Source organism: Diplodia corticola, assembly GCF_001883845.1.
Source record: "Diplodia corticola strain CBS 112549 chromosome Unknown scaffold2, whole genome shotgun sequence".
Taxonomy (NCBI): Eukaryota; Fungi; Ascomycota; class Dothideomycetes; order Botryosphaeriales; family Botryosphaeriaceae; genus Diplodia; species Diplodia corticola.
This window is the reverse complement of record NW_017971481.1, coordinates 263,425-280,815: the sequence shown is the minus strand read 5'-3', so window position 1 is coordinate 280,815 and position 17,391 is coordinate 263,425. Positions and strand designations below refer to the sequence as shown.

The following is a 17,391-nucleotide window of genomic DNA, read 5'->3' as shown; positions in this document are numbered from 1 at the left end:
GCTTGGTCTGAAGCCTATGTATTGGAAATTCCCCGACTGGCAGCCCGCCGCCGGCTACCCTGAAACCCGCGCCCAAATATATGCCAGAACGGCACCTCATTTAACGCCACCCAACTCCGTACCCATGCTCCGAAACCACCGGCCGCCTCCGCCATAAACACCGAGTACACCGAGTACACCTAGCAAAGCATGGAGTGCTTATTTCTTGGTGGTGAAATCGGTCTCCAGCTCCGACTGGCCGGCCTCAGTGCCAGCGCAGGTGCAGGAGGCTGTGGGAAATTGTCAGCGTGGTGGAAAGCATGAGCAGAGCGCGGCACACATACTGCTAGACCTCTTGCCGCAGGCGCACTTGTCGCCGGACACGGTATTCTCCTCAGATGAGCGGTTGCAGGTGCATGCACCGGCAGAACGCTGGCCTGTAGACGGCACAATCAGCATCAAAGCACAATATCGGCGGGGCATGGACGGCATGGTATATTAGGGCTGGATGCGGGGCGTGGAGGACACTCCGAGATCCGAGGGGCAGGGCCTGAGACATACCGCAGGAGCAGGTGGCACCAGTGACCTTGTTCTCGGTTGAGGCCTTCTCGCAGGTGCAGTGGAGGGCCTTCTGCTTGCCGCACGAGCAAGTGGCTTCCTTGGCGCAGACGCAGCCGGTACCGTCACGCTTGCAGCAGCTCGAGGGAACGGCGCCAACGGGAGCAGACATGGTTGCGGTTGGTGGGGTTGATGTGGTGAGACGAAGTAATTAATTAATGCAGGAGGGATTGTGTGGGTGACTGAGGGGTCGTCGGTTTTGCTGAGTTGAGTCTGGTGGTGCAGATGAGGAGGAGACAGGCAGCAAAGGGAGTCCTTTTATGCATCCTGGAGGACGAATATCTGATGCTGCCATCTGATATGGTAGGCACCAATCCAGCCAATCAGGAGCGCTCCATAATAAGCGGGGGGTGATGCGGCCGTTCGATGACATCCGACCTCACGGCACTCCACTGCACGGGCACCCGTTGCAAGGTTCCTCGTCAATCCGACCTAATCAGCCGAATCCTCATTGGCCCAGCCGGCCCTCATGTTGCCGCATCTTGTGTGCCACTCGTACGTTGTTACCCTGTTTTGGCGCGTCGCCAAAATCCAGCCTGCTGGCTTGCGCAGCTTCTTTGGCCGTTCCCCACCCCGATCTCCCTTTGCTGACAATGCCGCACCCGTCAATTGGCCTCTGCCCTTTGTTCGTGAATATTCCTTGAAAATTCTCCGCGCCAATTTGCGCCCAAGGTCGCTAGGCCTTCGGGCACTTGCGGATATCCAAGCAGTTTTACTTTTACGTCCGAAGCCAGAACTCCTCTCAGCAACCACGGCCAGCGGGTGCCCTGCCAGCCATGTGCTTCAAATAGTATTTGCTAGCACTTGGACATGACAAACCAACCCATAGTCTGTTCTCCTCAAACCGTCATGTGCACGCTGTATTATTCAATGTGACTCTTTATTTTATGCTAAGTTGGCTAATGAGGCGAGCTATCTTACCTCGCGCTGAGAATGTAAGCCCTAGTGTCGCCAAAAAACCAAATATCGAGCTCCGTGTGCAAGTAGTCTTCCGGACCACACCTTGAAATGCTCATTGGTATTGTATCTCCGCAAAAACGCCGTGAAATGCATCGAGACCGATCGCACACCAAACCAAAGGGCTGTTGGAGTTGTTGAAGGTTACTCGTACCAATCGTCAGCCTCGTCGAACTCGCCCTCTCCGGTCAGACCCGCCAACCCAATACCGGCCGCAGTGTCATCAACATCCTGGTCTTCTTCTACCTCGCTTTCATCATTTTCTTCGTCATTGATAACGGTGGCTTGCTGCTGCTGCTGCCCGCCTTGCGATTGCTGAGTGACGGGAGGAGTGACCAAACTTTGCTGAGGATCAACCGGGCCATCCAATGGCTCCTCTTCATACTCAAGCGATGCTTCGCTTGGATCAGGGCTCCCGCTGTTGCTAGGCCTGCTGCTCGAAGTCTGGCTAGCCTCCGGCTCGTTCTTTCCCATGAGAGCGTTGAGCTTCTCATAGTTGATGTTCCTACTGAACCCCTTGCCACGCCTCTGCACCATTCTCTGCATGCCGTCTGCCGCGCTGTGGATGGGTGAATCGCGCGTGTATTCACTCATGTCGCCAAGTTGAGGCACCTTCTTTCGCGGCTTCTTCTTTTTCGGTCCGCCATTGGCCTCTTCTAATGCCTTCTTGAGCATTTTGGCCTGCTGCTCGCGCAACCAGTCGTGGTTATGGGTGACCCAGATGCGCTCTTTGATGGCGATCTCTGCCGGACTGAGCAAGCAATTGGCGACTTCTGGGTCATCGTCAAACTCGTGGTCCTCAACAATCTCGGTCTCTGGCGCCCTTTGTTCTCCCCTCATCTGGTTGGCTAATGCTTTCGAGCGTGCTTCCACGAGGGCGAAATTGACATCTTCCACGTTGTTTACCTCCGGGTCGTGGAGGATGTTCTCAATTTCCTCCTCAATCTCCTGCTCCACCGCCAAGTCTTCGTCGGCCACTGGCGGCGGCGGGTCTTTACTTTTCCTCGGCCGCCCCGGCCTCCTCTTCTCAGGAGTGCCTTCGCCAGCTTGCAACTCCTCCACTGCGAGATTTGTGGCGGCAAGGAGACTTGGGTCGATAGGCATTGATGCTGGAACAGTTGGAATAAGGAAGCCGTCGGCATCGCGACGAGGCTCTTGAGAAGGATCGGGTGCAACAGAGGCTTGTCGAGAACCGGATTCCGAGAGGTTCTCTGCTTCCGCCTCGGCACTCGTCAGCTTGCGCCGTTTTTTCGCCCGCTCACGCGCTTGGTAGACTGATGGAGGCTCGCTTTCGTCCGGAAGAGCATCGAAATTGGTCCGAAACTCGTTGACGGTAAGCTGGCCACTCTGAGTCCGCTTGAATTCAACCAGACGCTTGGCGATAGTCATGTCGGCAACCTTGACTACGTATACAACCTCGCGAACAGTCCGCCGGAAGTTGTTCATGCGGGCAGCAAGAATGATACATGCGCCGCAAATCCCGGCTGGCTGCCTGCCTTCCACCATCCAGTCTCGCTTCATCCTCTTGAGGATCTTCACCGCGTCCTCTGCCACCTTCCTGCCGCCGACCTCTCCAAACTCCAATTTGTCCACGTACTTCTTGATAAGCGGTTCCGGTTCGAGTGCTGCGTATTGATCCTTCTTGGAAGGGTCTGAGATGAATAGTTTGCTGAGAAGTTCCTTGTAGGTCTCTCCAAGCTTGAAGACGTTGAGCTGAGGCTGGTCAGCAACCACAAACATACTGAGTGGACATCGCAAAAGCCTACCTTGATCTTTTCGGCGAAGTCTATCAATAGATACTTGTTGTCCCTCTTGGTCCTGCACACATAGTAGAGGCAGCAGGCGGCAATGACGATTGGTCGACGCCCGTGGGTGAACCTTTCCTTCGCAGCCAACCTGTAGATGTTCATAGCTTGTCCCTCAAGGCCCTCGCCCGTCATGCGAAGTGCAGTCATCAGGCCTCTGATTGCGTCTTGGCCATTCGACTCAGCGGTGCTCCTGCCATCGCTGCCGCCCAGGCCCAAGCGGCGGGCAGAAGAACCCATGGTGTTCGCATGCCTCTGCTCGTCGCCAACGAAGCCACCCTGGACCATGGCAGCGCCGGAGGAAGTCTCGCCGAAGGAGACCTCGGAAACGATGTGGGACTCGTTGATGACGTTACCGCAGCTGGTACAAACCATCACACCATCCATGTCTTCGGGCGTAGGATTCGCGCAACAGGTCTGGCGCTTCGGCTTTGAGCGTGGGGGGAGCGTGCCCACGGGTCGAGTCTTTCCGGCATCTTTGAGCGAGGACAGGCGCTCCCGCGGAGGCCTCGGACGCGGAATGGCGCTCATGTTGGAGCGCAGGTGGATGTTCGTGGTTGTGCGGGGTGATATGCAATGGCTTCGGGAGCGCGCAGGGCGAAAGTTTTCCGTGAGCGTCTAGAGGACTGGCAAAAACTCGAATTGCGATCTGAGAGCGCCATCTTGTCTGACAGAGCCTACAGCTGGCGGGAAGTGACGCGGAGGAGCAGCGACATGGTGGGCAACTTTTTTTTGGCGGCGATAAGGTGATAGGCGGGGTGCAGGGTCTTGGGGGTTGGGCTACGCGGTCGAAAACGCGAGGTGGAGTGAAGCGGTCAAAGGTTGCGGGCGGAGCGTCTTGGCGGCGAGGTTGGCGCTGTGGTGAAGCGCCGCGTTAGGGAGTCGCTCGCGTCGCTTAATCCAGCAGCCTCCCCAGTTCGAATCGCGCGGTGGGCGCCCTCCCCACGCCTTTCCCTCTCGCTTCCTCCGTGCCTCTGCGCTCGCACCTGCGCACCCTCGACGCCCTGGGCTGTGCAACCCTGCGGCTGCAACATGTCCGCCAGGCCCGCCCAAGCGCCTTCATTTGCGCTGGTTTCGGGATGCACGCCCCCTGGCCAGTTGGAAGCGAAAGCGAAGCGCGACGCGAGAGGCGTGTACCATTGCAGCCGACGGCAAACTTGTCGAGCCCGCCCACGCCCCTCTCACGCAGAGATTGCACTTCCGTGGATGGTGGGATTATTGGCCCGTTGATATTTTGCTCCACCGGTAGAGAGAGCGTGGCGTCTTACATACGCGGGGCACAGGATCATTCCTTTACGCCTCCAACGGCGCCCCCAACTGCGCCACGGCTACTGCAGGCTGCAGTCATTTGTCTCCGCCAGCTCTGCCATGCGACAGCCTTGCTCTTCACACACGACGCCGCAGACACGCAGCCGGCAACCAGCAACACCAGCCTGTGTCTTCACCGGCGGCGGCGCTGGCGCTGTCGGTGCCTCCAGAGGTCGCCGCTCTGACACTGCACACGCCGCACTCGCTTTCGGCTCTGGACTTCCCGGTTGCTCCCTGCCTCTGCGTCGTAGGATTTGCCAATCAGAGTCCCGCAATTGCGAGCCCGAGATCCTACTCGCCTGAGCTTTGCACCTGCTCCTGACCTAAAACAGCTGTGGCTGCGCCGATCCTCGTCCTGGCACCTGTTAGCTCCAGTGAGACGCCCAGTCCGAGCTTCCTAGGCTTCTGTGAGCGTCTTTATCTTGTCGCATTCCCTACTCTTCGCCAGACTCTCTCAAGCCGTGTCTTCCTCTCTCCGTTTCGTCCTCCAGCCTCCAAACCAGTCTCTCTGCTCGCTCGGCACCATGGAGAGCATACGCAACATCCCTACTGTCTTGCCCGGCAACCTGCAGGCAAAGATGGCTGGCTACAGGGATCTCCAGAATATACCGATGGTCTCGTTGGCCGCCATTGTACTTGCCGTTTCTTACTTCATCTTGATCTCGGTCCAGCGCGGAAAGCTTCAGGCGCCTCTGGCCGCTGCACATCTCAATCAAAAGGAACGCGAGAAGAAGTTCCTCGGCGACGCCATGTCGCTCGTCAAGGATGGCTACGCAAAGTTCAAGAATGGTCTCGACATGTACCGCATGACCACATCAGATGGGAGCGAGACGGTCATCCTCAGCCCCAAATACATGGCCGAGCTCAAAAACCTCGGCGACGATGCCCTTAGCTTCAACACTGCCGTGGAAAAGGCTTTGGCCGGTAGGTACTGTGGCATCGGCGACAAAGATGTCCCTGTCGCCATCCATGTCATCAAAGCGGACCTCACTCCCGGCCTCCCCCGCCTCATGCCCATCATCTCCGAGGAGATCGACCTGGCGCTCGAGAGAGTCATGAAGCCCTGCGAGGATTGGACCCCCGTTGTCGCGTACTCGATGCTGGTGGATGTCGTGGCTCAAGTCTCTGCGCGCGTTTTCGTCGGCGAGCCACTCTGCCGCAACCCGCGCTGGCTGCAACTCTCCAAGGATTACACTCTCAAGGCATTCCAGGCCTCCAACGCCATCAAGCAATGGAAGCCGTGGATGAGGCCCCTGATCCACAGATTTCTTCCCGAGATGCGGGAGCTCTACAAGGTCAAGGCCGAAGCCATCGATTTCATGAAGCCCGTGACCCAGGGCCGTCACGAGGCCGAGACCAAGCGCGACGACTTCACCGAGTGGATGAAGCAGAAGTCAAGCCCGGAGTTCTCCAAGGCATATGGAGAGCAGGCCTACGTCCAGATCCAGTTGGCATTGGCCGCCATCCACACGACCACCATGAGCGCGACCCACATGATCTATGATCTGGCGCAGCACCCCGAGTTTGTGGAGCCGCTGCGCGAGGAACTCAAGCAGGTTCTTGCCGAGACGGGCGGGTACCAGAGGGAAACCATGGCCAAGCTCAAGAAGCTCGACAGCTTCATGAAAGAGTCTCAGCGCTTCAACCCCCCCGGTCTCACGTCCTTCAAGCGCTACTGCAAACACGATATCACGCTCTCGGACGGCACCTTCCTGCCCAAGGGCACCGTCATCGAGGTCGACAGCTCGCAGCTGTACTTCGATCCGGAGCACTTCCCGAACCCGGACACCTTCGACCCCACCCGCTTTCTCCGCCTGCGCTCTGAGGGCGACAAGAACTCGCACCAGTTCGCCACCTCCAACGGCGACTACCTGCACTGGGGCCAGGGCCGCCACGCGTGCCCCGGCCGCTTCTTCGCCAGCAACGAGATCAAGACCATCCTCTCTAAGCTCCTGCTCAGCTACGACTTCCAGCTTGCCGACAAGGAGGCCGGCCGGCCGAAGAACTTCGTTTTCGGCACACAGATCAACCCCAACCCCATGGCTGAGGTGCTCATCAAGAAACATGAGTCCAATTAAAGTAGAGGAGGAGGGAAACCCAAGCGTATGTATGTACAACATATGCAGTCTACGACTTGACGATACATCATTTCCATAGATACATCAGATCAGCCAACAAGTTCCAGAAATTTTTGAACTCGCGAAACGCAGTTGTTCCATTTCGTGACAATTTCCAAACTAGTCGTGACATGGCATGGATGCTCATCCGCGATGCTTAAGCCACGTGGTTGACTGCAGCTCGCTTGTGCTCGTCGTCGCATCACTTGAACGATGGACGAATGGCGACTGCCGGTTAAATCCTGCAGACCAGTGTCCTCCTAGCCAATCGGCCTTGCGGACACTGGATCCTTTGGGTGGTCAACTAATCTTTGTGGTTGGTCGCCATCAGTCTTGACCTTACAATCCATGCGTAGGAGCTTGTGGCTTAAAAACAAGGGGGAGGAGAATTTTAGCCGGTTGAATGGAGACCGTCTTGGTGATGGTTAACTATTATCGTTGTCTCGGTAGAAGGGCCACAAGACAGTCTCTCCTCATTTAATAGTGAGACCCCCAGAAGGACCAGTTAGACCGAATAATTACAGCATACGTAGCACCTGACCCAGCACCAGCAGCATTGCTGATGCTCGCAATCACACTGACAAGCTCCCAGTAAATGCTTCCGCATCATACCCAAACCTTTCATAGACTCGCCTCCATGGATAACGACAGCCGAGAAACGGAAAGAGAAGTAGCAGAGGAATAATACAACTTGTTTCGTAAACGCCTTCGTACCCATGTCCGGCCTGTGGAAAGAAGGCGCCCAGAATGAACCATAATCTAAATGCGTTTTTCGGACTCATTCGCTGCTACCATGCCGAGCAAGGACAGTCAAGGCGCCGCAGCCGCCTCGGCGCCCGCTAAGTCAATCGCGCCGTCCGGCCCGAATCCATTGAGCCCGCTTTGCCCGTCATTGGTGTAGACGTGGCTAAAGACCTCGAGGTTGTCGTCAACGAGCCATTGCAGATCCTCGCTCTCGGGTCGTAATGTGCGTGCCAAGCCATGCCCTGGCTTTGGATAATGAGCGGGCGGATCCGAGTCATACCCGTCACCATCGCCATACGGATCGTCCGCCTCATCTACGCCTGCATCTTCCGGCTCTGGATCGAGGAGAGTGGACGGGGAATGTGTTTGATTCAGCGTGGTGGCAGCCGGGGTGATGGACGAAGTGCTTGAGATTGCTAGCGCGGAAGGCGGCGGTACTGATGTCGTTGTTGCGGGGTTGATGGTTTGGGTCTGGTTGTGGCTGGTGGCGAAATTGGCGTTATTGAGGGCAGCACTGTGGTTCGTTTGAATGGCAGCACTGTCGGTCATGGCGTGATTCGTCATAGTAGCGCCAAATTGTCTTGCTGCTGCTCCCGTGGCGCCGGCAAGGCTCCTAGAATTTGGCGCGAAGACCGGAAGGTCGTGATATATATCGGTGGCGTGGAGTAATAGCTCCGTAAGCTTTGCGGTTGATAGTGTTGAGAAGTAAGCCCGCTTCTATCGTCTCTGTTAGCATGTTCTCGTTTGAAATAAGAGCAATGAGACCAACTTCTTCTCTCGTCAGACTCTGGCCCGAAACCAACTCATTCACATTGGGTATTGCCTCGTCTTGCTTTCTCCTCAGCGCGACGCAAGCTCCGCAAAACCATTCCTTTTCGGTCACCTGCACGACCTCCCGGTCAATCTCGGGCTGATGGCAATATTGATGGTAGCCCGAGTTGCACCCGTCGCAGAAAACTATCATATTGCTTATGGGGCTGTGGCCTCGTTGGCACACCCTGCAGACGCTCATCTCGGTCGGGCGACGATTTGGGCGCTTCTTTCTGGTAGCGGTCGAAGGGGAGGGGAGTACAGGCATGAACTGCGTGGGCTTCGTGACGTTGCGGCCTGACTTCGTTTTTGTAGGTAGCGGAGTATATGAAGAAGAAATGTCCGAGTCGTCCTAAGTGTGGGTGGACGGTTAGATTCCGCCATGGCCCAGCGTGACAGCAAGCTCACCTCACTGTCCGGCGTGTCTGCCCGTTTTCTCTTGCCTCCTCTCGACCCCCCGCGCCCACGGCCTCGGCCACTGCCTCGCCCTCTCGCAGATGTCGCACTCGCAACGGACGCGGGCGTCGCGCTGCTCTCCCCCGCGCCGGCAGCGCTCTCTGGCCGCGGCGTGGACGAGCTCGCCAATGCGGTCTTGGAAGCGCCGCGGGCTCCTCTCTTGGTAGCGGCCATTGGCGGCGGGGTGGGGATCTTGTCACTGGTGACCATGCTCTTCAGCACCTGCTCGCGCGCAGCCTCGTAGCCCGGCGTGCCGACATGCGCCGAGGCATTCGCGCTGACGCGCCGCAGGATCTCCTCGGTAGAGGCGGAGAAGCCGGAGGGTATTCGGGGAAGGCCGCCTGGCGAGGCGGACGAAGCAGCGGTCGAGGTCGCGGAGGGGACAGCGGTGGGCTTGAGGGAGTGCAGCGTGGTCGAGGAAGCCGGGCTCGTTGCGGCGGGCCATGGGCGCGAGCTGGCAGACGCGGTCTGGCCGTTGTTCGGGTGCGCAGGGGCATTGGCAGGCGCAGGGGCGCCGGGAGGCGGTTCGAGAGACATTTGGGCCCGTGAGAAGCGTGCGACGGGCTTGCACGCGGCTGGTGTCTGCGGCGGAGGCTTGGATGCTCGCGGGAAACGCGCAGACTCGAGCGAGCTGCCCGTTGAACCAACCACCGCGCAGGGGCCATGATCTCCGCCTAGCCGTCATCTTTCCGCTCAGACGCCCGCTCCCTGCGCTTGGCACCATCTCTGCGTTGGATCTTTGCATTTGTTTCTAACGCTAAACGACCCACCATCGACTTCTTGCCCCGCGTCACCGCACCCCAACACATGCTGCAGGGATCCATTGCATGCCGACAACGGTCGGCTCTTGGCTTCCGCTGCCCAAGCTTCTCGAGTCCACCTTGGCTCAGGCAACCACTCCCTCACTCCGCAGGCTTGCAATGTCCGCCTCGCTCAGACCGACCATTTCCATCAAAACCTCGTCCGTGTGTTGGCCTTTTCCCCCCTTCGTTAGCGCGAGCCCGGCTGCCTTTTTGGGTTGCAACTCACCTAGTGTTGGCGGAGGTGTCCGGATACCCGGCTCGGCGGAAGAGTACTTGACCGGCGTGTTGACCAGTTTGATCGGCCCGCATTGCGGATGCTCCACCTCAGCAACCATGTTGCGCGCAAGAACTTTGAACCCGTCAGCTGCTTCTCTGTCGCGTTTCGGGCGTGCTTACCATGGTCGTGGCTTAGGGTTCCTTGGATGTCGTTGATGGCCGCATATGGCATCCCACATCCTTCCAAGACTTCGAGCCATTCTTGCGTCGTCTTCCTCTTCGTCTCCGCCTCAATCATGTCTTCCAGCAACTCCCTGTTCCTCACCCGGAGCGCATTTGTCACGAATCGCTCATCCTTTGCCCACTCCGGCTTGCCGATCCTTTCGACTAGAACGCCGTACAAGCGGTCATTTCCTCCGCCGAGGAGAATGTCCCCGTCGGCGGTCTTGAAAGCCTTGTATGGGACGATTGAAGCTACGCATTGTCAGGTTTCAGTAACCCTTTCCTTGGGTGGCTTTGACTTACGGTGTGCGGTACCCCACCGACCAGAGTCTTTCTTTCCGCTAATCAGGGCAGAGCTGGCAATGTTTGTTAGTGTTGCGACCTGACAATCACTGAGTGCCACGTCGATGTGCTGGCCCTTGCCAGTCCTCCCGCGCCCAATGAGAGCCGCCATCACCGAGTTCGACGTGTAGAGTCCCGTGGTTAGGTCCGTAACAGCCACACCGACTTTGACCGGAGGCCCATCTCTGGATCCGGTGATGTGCATCAGGCCCATCTCCCTGCCGGAAGTCAGTCGCTAAGCGAGAAAGGCTGGCAGGTATCACTCACGCTTCCACCATGACATCGTAGCCGGCGCGGTTACTGTAGGGCCCTGTTTGGCCGTAGCCAGTAATACTTGCGTAAATCAAGCCGGGGTTGATCTTGGACACAGTCTCGTAGTCCATTCCGTATTTCTTCAGTCCGCCGGGAAGATAATTCTCCACCAGCACATCGCAGTTCTTGGCCAGCCTGTGGAGGATCTCAACACCTGCAGGGTGGGCAAATGAGAGGCCTAGGGATTTCTTGTTGCGGTTGACCTAGTCCAAGTTAGCCAGGTAGGCGTCATCAGAAGTGAACTAGCCCGTACGGAGAGGAAGTACGCGGACTCGCCCGGCCCTTGCGCATCATCGGAGGTATATTTAGCGTAGGGAGGGCCCCATGCTCTTGTATCATCACCCCGGATAGGGTGCTCAATCTTGATCACTTCGGCCCTGCGGTTGTTCGGGATCAGCAGGCGCAGATGCAGAGTTGACGACCTCGAAGGAGGTGGCCCATACTGGGTGCCCAATGCTGGCGTACCCTAAGTCGCCCAGAATTTGTGTACAGTACGGCTTCATGAAACAATCAGTCTGTGTTGTTGCATTGGGCATCCGACGGCCGACTTACCCCAGCGAGAACTCTGGTCATGTCCAGCACACGGATGCCCGCCAAGGGCAGAGTCGCGGCCTCTGCTGCTCCGGCAGCTGTCGCAAGGGACCTTCTGGTCAAGCCATTGCAGCCGACTGGACGGCGAGTCCGACAGAGCTGGCGGGTGAGTGATGCACGGGCGATCATAGTCGACGTTTTTCCAGCTCTGCAGGCCATTCTGCCTTTCCCAGGAGCCCGGGCTTTTAAGTGGTAGAGATGGTGGTTCAGTAGCCAGGCGCCCCGCGGCAGCCGACCGCCAGGGAAGCTTAAGCCGAGGCAGCCTGCAACGCGTCACCCCGCCACTGTCGGCGTCACTTACCCTCTTTTGCTCAAGCCACCACCCTTCACACCATGTTCACCGGCATCGTTGAGATTATCGGCAGTAAGCAGCACAGCAGAGCCCGGCGTGCGTTGTGCTAATCCTCCCAGCTGTCTCCGTGTTGGAGAAGCAGGATGACACCGCCAGCGGCGGCGGCGGGACCTCCTTAACCATCTCCGGTGCTGAAGAGATTCTGGGCGACTGCCACCTGGGCGACAGCATTGCGGTCAACGGTCAGCCTGCGATACACGCATCCCTCTGGCGACACCATGTTGACGCTTCCCAGGCACCTGCCTGACCGTCACCGAGTTCGACAAGTCCTCGTTCAAGATCGGCGTAGCCCCCGAGACACTCCGCCGTACGAACCTGGGGGCTCTGAAGCAGGGCTCCAATGTCAACTTGGAGCGCGCCGTGTCTGCCTCGACTCGCATGGGCGGCCACTTTGTCCAAGGCCATGTCGACACCGTTGCGACCATCCTGTCCGTGACCCCTGACGGCAACGCTAAGACGTTCCGCTTCCAGCCGCGCGACAAGTCGATCCTCAGGTATATTGTGGAAAAGGGATTCATCACGATAGACGGCGCCAGCTTGACGGTGACCAAGGTTCAGGATGGGCCAGATGGCTGGTGGGAGGTTATGCTCATCGCGTACACGCAGGAGAAGGTCGTCACCGCGGGCAAGCAGCCGGGCGAGGAGGTCAACGTCGAGGTGGACCAGGTGGGCAAATACGTCGAGAAGAGCGTGAACGGCTACTTTGAGGACAAGGCCAGCGGTGACATTGCGGTGCTGGAGAAGATGGTCACCAGGCTGGTGGATGAGCGGCTGAAGGCTATTGGCAAGTGATCCGAGACACACCACGTGCATCGGCGGAAGGGCCCAATCACTGTCAGCTCCACCCACATCAAGCAGCGCTTACAGTCGTCGCTGGGGCGGAAGTGTACTCGTGAAGGAGGACGCTTGGACGGTGATTGCACGAAGGCCCTGCCGCGGTGGCGCAGCCCGGCCTCGTGGGAGTGAGGCGAAGCGCAAGGCGGGCCTGCAGTCACAATGTAGGCTCCCATAACGTATATAAAGCTGCTAGACGTCTGCTCTCCACTATCCTACAAGTTATACGGCCGCCCAAGTACTCGCTGCTACCTACGACTTGGCCGTTTTTGGGCCGAGCCGCGTCCAGGCTCACTCGATTCGTCTCGTCTTATCAGGACTCGCCAGCACACTCGCCGGGCAGCATGCGTGTCTGCGCCACTCCGCGACTAGAGCAGCCGTACACATGCGCGCCGCGGCAACGGTCGCATCGTCGACGTGCGCTCGACGAGGCCTCGGCGAAATAGATGCAGCGCTCTCTAGGCACCACTGCAGCGGCGATCATCCCGGTAGCGGCAGCCGACAGAGTCGGCTTAGGGACGCACTGCGTAACCCCGGCCGTCGGCGATGCCGCCAATGGCCGGCGCAAGAGATGCATTGTCATGCAGAGGGCCTCTGTGGGTTGTCGGCGCCGCTGGTCACGTTCGCGGGATCAGCGGCATGCGAGCAGGATGCGCATTCGATTGGCCTGCCCTGCCATTGACAGCTCATCAACGGCGGTAGAGCCTCAGCAGCGCTCACCTTTCGTGCCGCCGTCGGGGTTGCCCCGGATCTCTGCCAGAGCCGGCGCCCCAGTACGGTGCACAACCGTCGTCGTTTTGGCCTCCCCCGCTACACAGACTCCGCCCTCGCCCTCGCCTGCCCGTCACGCCATGCGCAATGGACTGGTCGCTGCTTGACCTGGCCAAGGAAGCCGAGGATGTGGCGTCTGGCCTGCAGGCCTTCATCGACGCTCTTCCCGGCTGCGAGCGCGACTTTCTGGCCCACATCAGCGCCCTCTTCGCCGTCAGCGCCGAGCTGAGGCGGCTGGACGAGCTCGTCACCCATCGATCCTTCCGTCGCGCCGCCGCCCAGATCACGGCCGAGCTTGATCTCCTGTGTCCAAGCCTAGAGTCGACACTGGAGACGGTCAAGTCTGATCTTTTCGGCGTGAAAGTTTCAGCAAACCCTCGCCGGGCCTACGAACGCCTGCGCCTCCATTTCGAACAGGAAGGCCGTTCATTCAGCGGCCGCCTCGTAGCATACCATGACTTGACCATGGGCCTTTCTGACGTTCTGCAAGGGTATGGCCCGCCTTTTCCATTCGTGTGACAAGCGTGCTCACGCCCGCCAAGTGACAAGGAGATCGAAGATTTGGATGTCGTAGTGTCAGTCGTCAGACGTCTGAGAGCCCGCCAAGCCTTCTTCGATACCGAACGCATCGGTGAGTCTCCGTGTGAACGACTACCCTGGCTTAGTTTGAGGCCGAGTGGTACCTAATTCGATGGCCTGTTTATCTATCTAAGAAACCTGGGGGGAGGTATTGTCGGTAGACTGCTAACGCACTACCAGAATCTCCACCAGCACCCCTCAGGCCATCCCCAGTGAGACCCCCGTTGTGGACGGCCCCGCAATACGCCCCTCAGTCACCAGTCATCAGCTCGGACGACTGGGATAGCGATGGCATGTATCCAGCGGCACCTCAAGCGCCATTGTCACCCGCTTTTTCGAATTCATCGTTTGATACGTTCGCGTCTTTTCCGACGTCGCCGAGTCTGGATTCCGCTGGCTCGTACAGTCCTATCCATTGGGCCCAAAAGATATTTGACGGACTGCATCCCGTAACCCAATTCCTTGGACATCTGGGCCAACCGTAAGACTGTTCCGGTGCGGCTCAGCCATTCCCAGTTGTGCTGATAACGTTGCAGGACCAGGTGCCTTGGTCGGGATTATCCTGAGGCTGTCAACAGACTTTTTGCAGAAGGCTTCCAGAAGGTCGTCGAGCAGTAAGTACGTCTTCAGTGTTGTCACTTTGTCCTCACTGATCAGGCAAGACCATTTGACGCAGCCGATTCTTTTGTGAGATTGTATTGGAGACCGACCGATCACCGCTCCAGACTCCTTTTTCTTACTAAGGATCCCCTTGGCCGGCGTTATCGGCATTGCATACCGCTCACCTCGCTGAACATTCGACGGGTCGGCACTTGTCTACAGCTGTCCCGAGGAAACCAGTATGACGGTCGCCTGGATCTCTGGGCAAATCTCCGGTTTACCTGTTACGAGAGGATGGTGCTGTTCTTTTGCACCGCCGCAGCCCTCAAGCGCCAAGATGCGGTTGATAGCCCACTTCGAGCCGAGGACTTTTTCCAGAACGGTGAGGATATGGAGTTCTCGGGCCAAATCCAAGATGACCACTATCTTCATGCTTTCCGGGTGTTCAAGGATCGGAATACCGGTGCTGTCCGTTTCGAGGCTACCGCACGCCGCGGGCCGATGCACAAGACGCCAATCTGGACCGCATTCGTCACGCAATACATCGGCCGCAAAGGCTGGATGCGTCGAGTGGGATCGAGGATTCTGTCCATGAGCGCCTTACACCCGTACATCTTCTGCGACAACTACTCGCCACCGAGGGGCAGAGATGGCCAATTCGAGCTTCGCTTCACGTCACGAAAAGGTATATTCAATATGCTCGTATGTTTGACCAGCTGCTGACTCGACAACCCGTCAGACTGCGATGACTTCCTTGCTGTTTTCCCGACTATCAGGGTTCCGTGACGACCGCCACCAGTACATCTGGTGCGCGACAATACGATCCGGCACGTTTACGGCTTACTTACGAACTACGATTCATGACTGACGAAAATCACGGTTATATATACCCTACGGCATGATAGGGCGGCAAGCGTTCATTCGAGATGGAGGGTTGCCATCTGGCGGACTTTACAAAGGCGGTTTTCTAGATGCTACTCACAGGGTCACTTTCGGAGACAGCTGACTAACTCCAATATTCATCCTTCAGGCATGACATATGCAACAATCTCAAAGGGATCAGCGCTGGCTATTTCATCGTGACCGCAAGCTCCGTCGGGTGGCTTTCTTAGCATTCTTAGCATCATGACCAATGACATGTTTATCTCCCACGCCTTGCCGCAACTGCAATGGTTTTCCCTTTTTTTTCCGCTTGTGGCGCAGCCATGCACCGCCCGACCCAAGCGCCATTTGGGAAAATTGAGGACGGACTTGGCCTCATCAGCAGCAGAGCGGGAAATCAACGGAGCGCGCCCGCCGACGGCCCGAGATTCAGGCGGTGCGCAGTGGCAGTGGCGGCCATGTGGGCGGGGCAAAGCCATGGGCGCCGGGTGAGTGGCGGGTGCCAGCTTGGGCGGGCAGGCGGGCAGGGCGGGCGATAGGCATGACATGAAAAGCCAACGCCGCGCACGGACGTCGGGCGCGACGCGAAAGTTGTCCAGCGACAAGAAAAGTCTACCCGCCGGTCTGCACTTTCCTAACCACCAAGTCCTTCCTTGCTATTTCGACAATTTTTCCCTCCTCCCTCACACCATGGCTGACGACCGCATGGCCAACCTGGCCCACTCCGAGGCCCACTACTTCAACAGGTGCGCGCGCATTTGCTGCCCCAAAAGCTCTGTCCGAACCCAGCACTGACGCTTTCTCTCCGCAGCTACAACCACCATGGTGAGTCGCCCACGCCCGGCAGGTTTGCGCGTACGGGCTCGAGCTGACTGTTTGCCCAGGCATCCACGAGGAAATGCTGGTGAGTTGCCGCCTCTTCTGCCCGCCGTACCCCGCGGCGCAATCGCCCTGCGCCATGCGAGACAAGCAGCAGCTAACCGCCTTCGCAGAAAGATGAGGTCCGCACGCGCTCGTACAGGGACGCCATCTATCAGAATGGCCACCTCTTCAAGGACAAGGTCGTCCTGGACGTCGGATGCGGTACATCCATCCTCAGCATGTTTGCAACCCTCCCCGCACATCCCACCAGCCCTTACGGCTAGCCGGTCCTAATGCGCCGGAAAACACAGGTTCGCCGTGAAGGCTGGCGCAAAGCATGTCATCGGTGTCGACATGTCGACCATCATCGACAAGGCCAAGGAGATTGTCGAGGCCAACGGCATGTCGGACAAGATCACCCTCCTGCAGGGCAAGATGGAGGAGGTCGTCCTGCCCTTCCCCAAGGTCGACATCATCATCTCCGAGTGGATGGGCTACTTCCTCCTGTACGAGAGCATGCTTGACACGGTGCTCTACGCTCGCGACAAGTACTTGGCCCCCGGCGGCCTCATCTTCCCCGACAAGGCCACCATCTTCTTGGCTGGTATCGAGGACGGCGAGTACAAGGAGGAGAAGATTGGCTGTGAGTGTTTCGCATCGTGTGTGGTGGCACTGTCCTAATTTTTTTTTTTTCGCAGTCTGGGACAATGTCTGGGGCTTCGACTACACGCCGCTCAAGTACACTGCCATGACGGAGCCTCTGGTTGACACGGTCGACATGAAGGCGGTGGTCACGGACCCTTCGGCCATCTTCAACATCGACCTCTACACGGTGAAGGCGGAGGACCTTGCGTTCAAGGTCCCTTTCAGCCTCAACGTCCGCCGTAGCGACTTCGTCCATGCGGTCATCGCGTGGTTCGACATTGAGTTCAGCGCGTGCCACAAGCCCATCCGCTTCTCGACGGGCCCGCACACCAAGTACACTCACTGGAAGCAGACGGTCTTCTACATCGACGATGTGCTCACGGTGGAGGCGGGCGAGAAGATTGTCGGGACGCTGACCAACAAGCCCAACGAGAAGAACCCGCGTGACCTGGACATCGACATCGAGTACAAGCTCGAGTCCGAGGACATGCACAGGCAGTCGCAGGGATCGGGCAGCTACAAGATGTGAGCCCGACGGCGATGCGGAGCGTTTGTGAAGATCAGGCTAACGTTGCGGCAGGTGCTAA

At 58.1% G+C, this 17,391-nt stretch overlaps 8 protein-coding genes across 8 annotated transcripts; 4 read left to right on the top strand and 4 right to left on the bottom strand.

Annotated features, from left to right (window-relative positions):
* Window positions 1–198: 198 nt before the first annotated feature.
* Window positions 199–709, bottom strand: BKCO1_200089 (copper resistance protein crd2; the record flags this gene model as incomplete). Its single annotated transcript, XM_020272595.1, has 3 exons — window positions 199–269; window positions 324–416; window positions 541–709. The coding sequence occupies 3 exons, from the start codon at window positions 707–709 to the stop codon at window positions 199–201; spliced, it is 333 nt and encodes a 110-aa protein (XP_020134792.1).
* A 989-nt stretch (window positions 710–1,698) lies between these two features.
* Window positions 1,699–3,890, bottom strand: BKCO1_200088 (transcription factor tfiiib complex subunit brf1; the record flags this gene model as incomplete). The annotated part of the gene is made up of 2 exons (XM_020272594.1): window positions 1,699–3,267; window positions 3,321–3,890. The coding sequence occupies 2 exons, from the start codon at window positions 3,888–3,890 to the stop codon at window positions 1,699–1,701; spliced, it is 2,139 nt and encodes a 712-aa protein (XP_020134791.1).
* A 1,301-nt stretch (window positions 3,891–5,191) lies between these two features.
* On the top strand, window positions 5,192–6,745 carry BKCO1_200087 (cytochrome p450; the record flags this gene model as incomplete). The annotated part of the gene is made up of 1 exon (XM_020272593.1): window positions 5,192–6,745. One exon carries the CDS (start codon window positions 5,192–5,194, stop codon window positions 6,743–6,745), a length of 1,554 nt encoding a protein of 517 aa, XP_020134796.1.
* An 849-nt stretch (window positions 6,746–7,594) lies between these two features.
* Window positions 7,595–9,331, bottom strand: BKCO1_200086 (phd finger containing protein phf1; the record flags this gene model as incomplete). Its single annotated transcript, XM_020272592.1, has 3 exons — window positions 7,595–8,245; window positions 8,298–8,690; window positions 8,747–9,331. 3 exons carry the CDS (start codon window positions 9,329–9,331, stop codon window positions 7,595–7,597), a joined length of 1,629 nt encoding a protein of 542 aa, XP_020134795.1.
* Window positions 9,332–9,680: 349 nt separating this feature from the next.
* BKCO1_200085 (caib baif family enzyme) lies at window positions 9,681–11,409 on the bottom strand (the record flags this gene model as incomplete). The annotated part of the gene is made up of 8 exons (XM_020272591.1): window positions 9,681–9,769; window positions 9,824–9,946; window positions 9,994–10,287; window positions 10,339–10,595; window positions 10,645–10,892; window positions 10,943–11,066; window positions 11,155–11,186; window positions 11,242–11,409. 8 exons carry the CDS (start codon window positions 11,407–11,409, stop codon window positions 9,681–9,683), a joined length of 1,335 nt encoding a protein of 444 aa, XP_020134794.1.
* Window positions 11,410–11,613: 204 nt separating this feature from the next.
* BKCO1_200084 (riboflavin alpha subunit) lies at window positions 11,614–12,424 on the top strand (the record flags this gene model as incomplete). Its single annotated transcript, XM_020272590.1, has 3 exons — window positions 11,614–11,644; window positions 11,692–11,814; window positions 11,868–12,424. 3 exons carry the CDS (start codon window positions 11,614–11,616, stop codon window positions 12,422–12,424), a joined length of 711 nt encoding a protein of 236 aa, XP_020134793.1.
* A 900-nt stretch (window positions 12,425–13,324) lies between these two features.
* On the top strand, window positions 13,325–15,202 carry BKCO1_200083 (uncharacterized protein; the record flags this gene model as incomplete). The annotated part of the gene is made up of 6 exons (XM_020272589.1): window positions 13,325–13,728; window positions 13,780–13,868; window positions 13,997–14,297; window positions 14,353–14,430; window positions 14,479–15,101; window positions 15,156–15,202. 6 exons carry the CDS (start codon window positions 13,325–13,327, stop codon window positions 15,200–15,202), a joined length of 1,542 nt encoding a protein of 513 aa, XP_020134800.1.
* Window positions 15,203–15,988: 786 nt separating this feature from the next.
* On the top strand, window positions 15,989–17,333 carry BKCO1_200082 (hnrnp arginine n-methyltransferase; the record flags this gene model as incomplete). The annotated part of the gene is made up of 6 exons (XM_020272588.1): window positions 15,989–16,044; window positions 16,110–16,123; window positions 16,183–16,202; window positions 16,291–16,400; window positions 16,471–16,802; window positions 16,858–17,333. The coding sequence occupies 6 exons, from the start codon at window positions 15,989–15,991 to the stop codon at window positions 17,331–17,333; spliced, it is 1,008 nt and encodes a 335-aa protein (XP_020134799.1).
* Window positions 17,334–17,391: the final 58 nt, after the last annotated feature.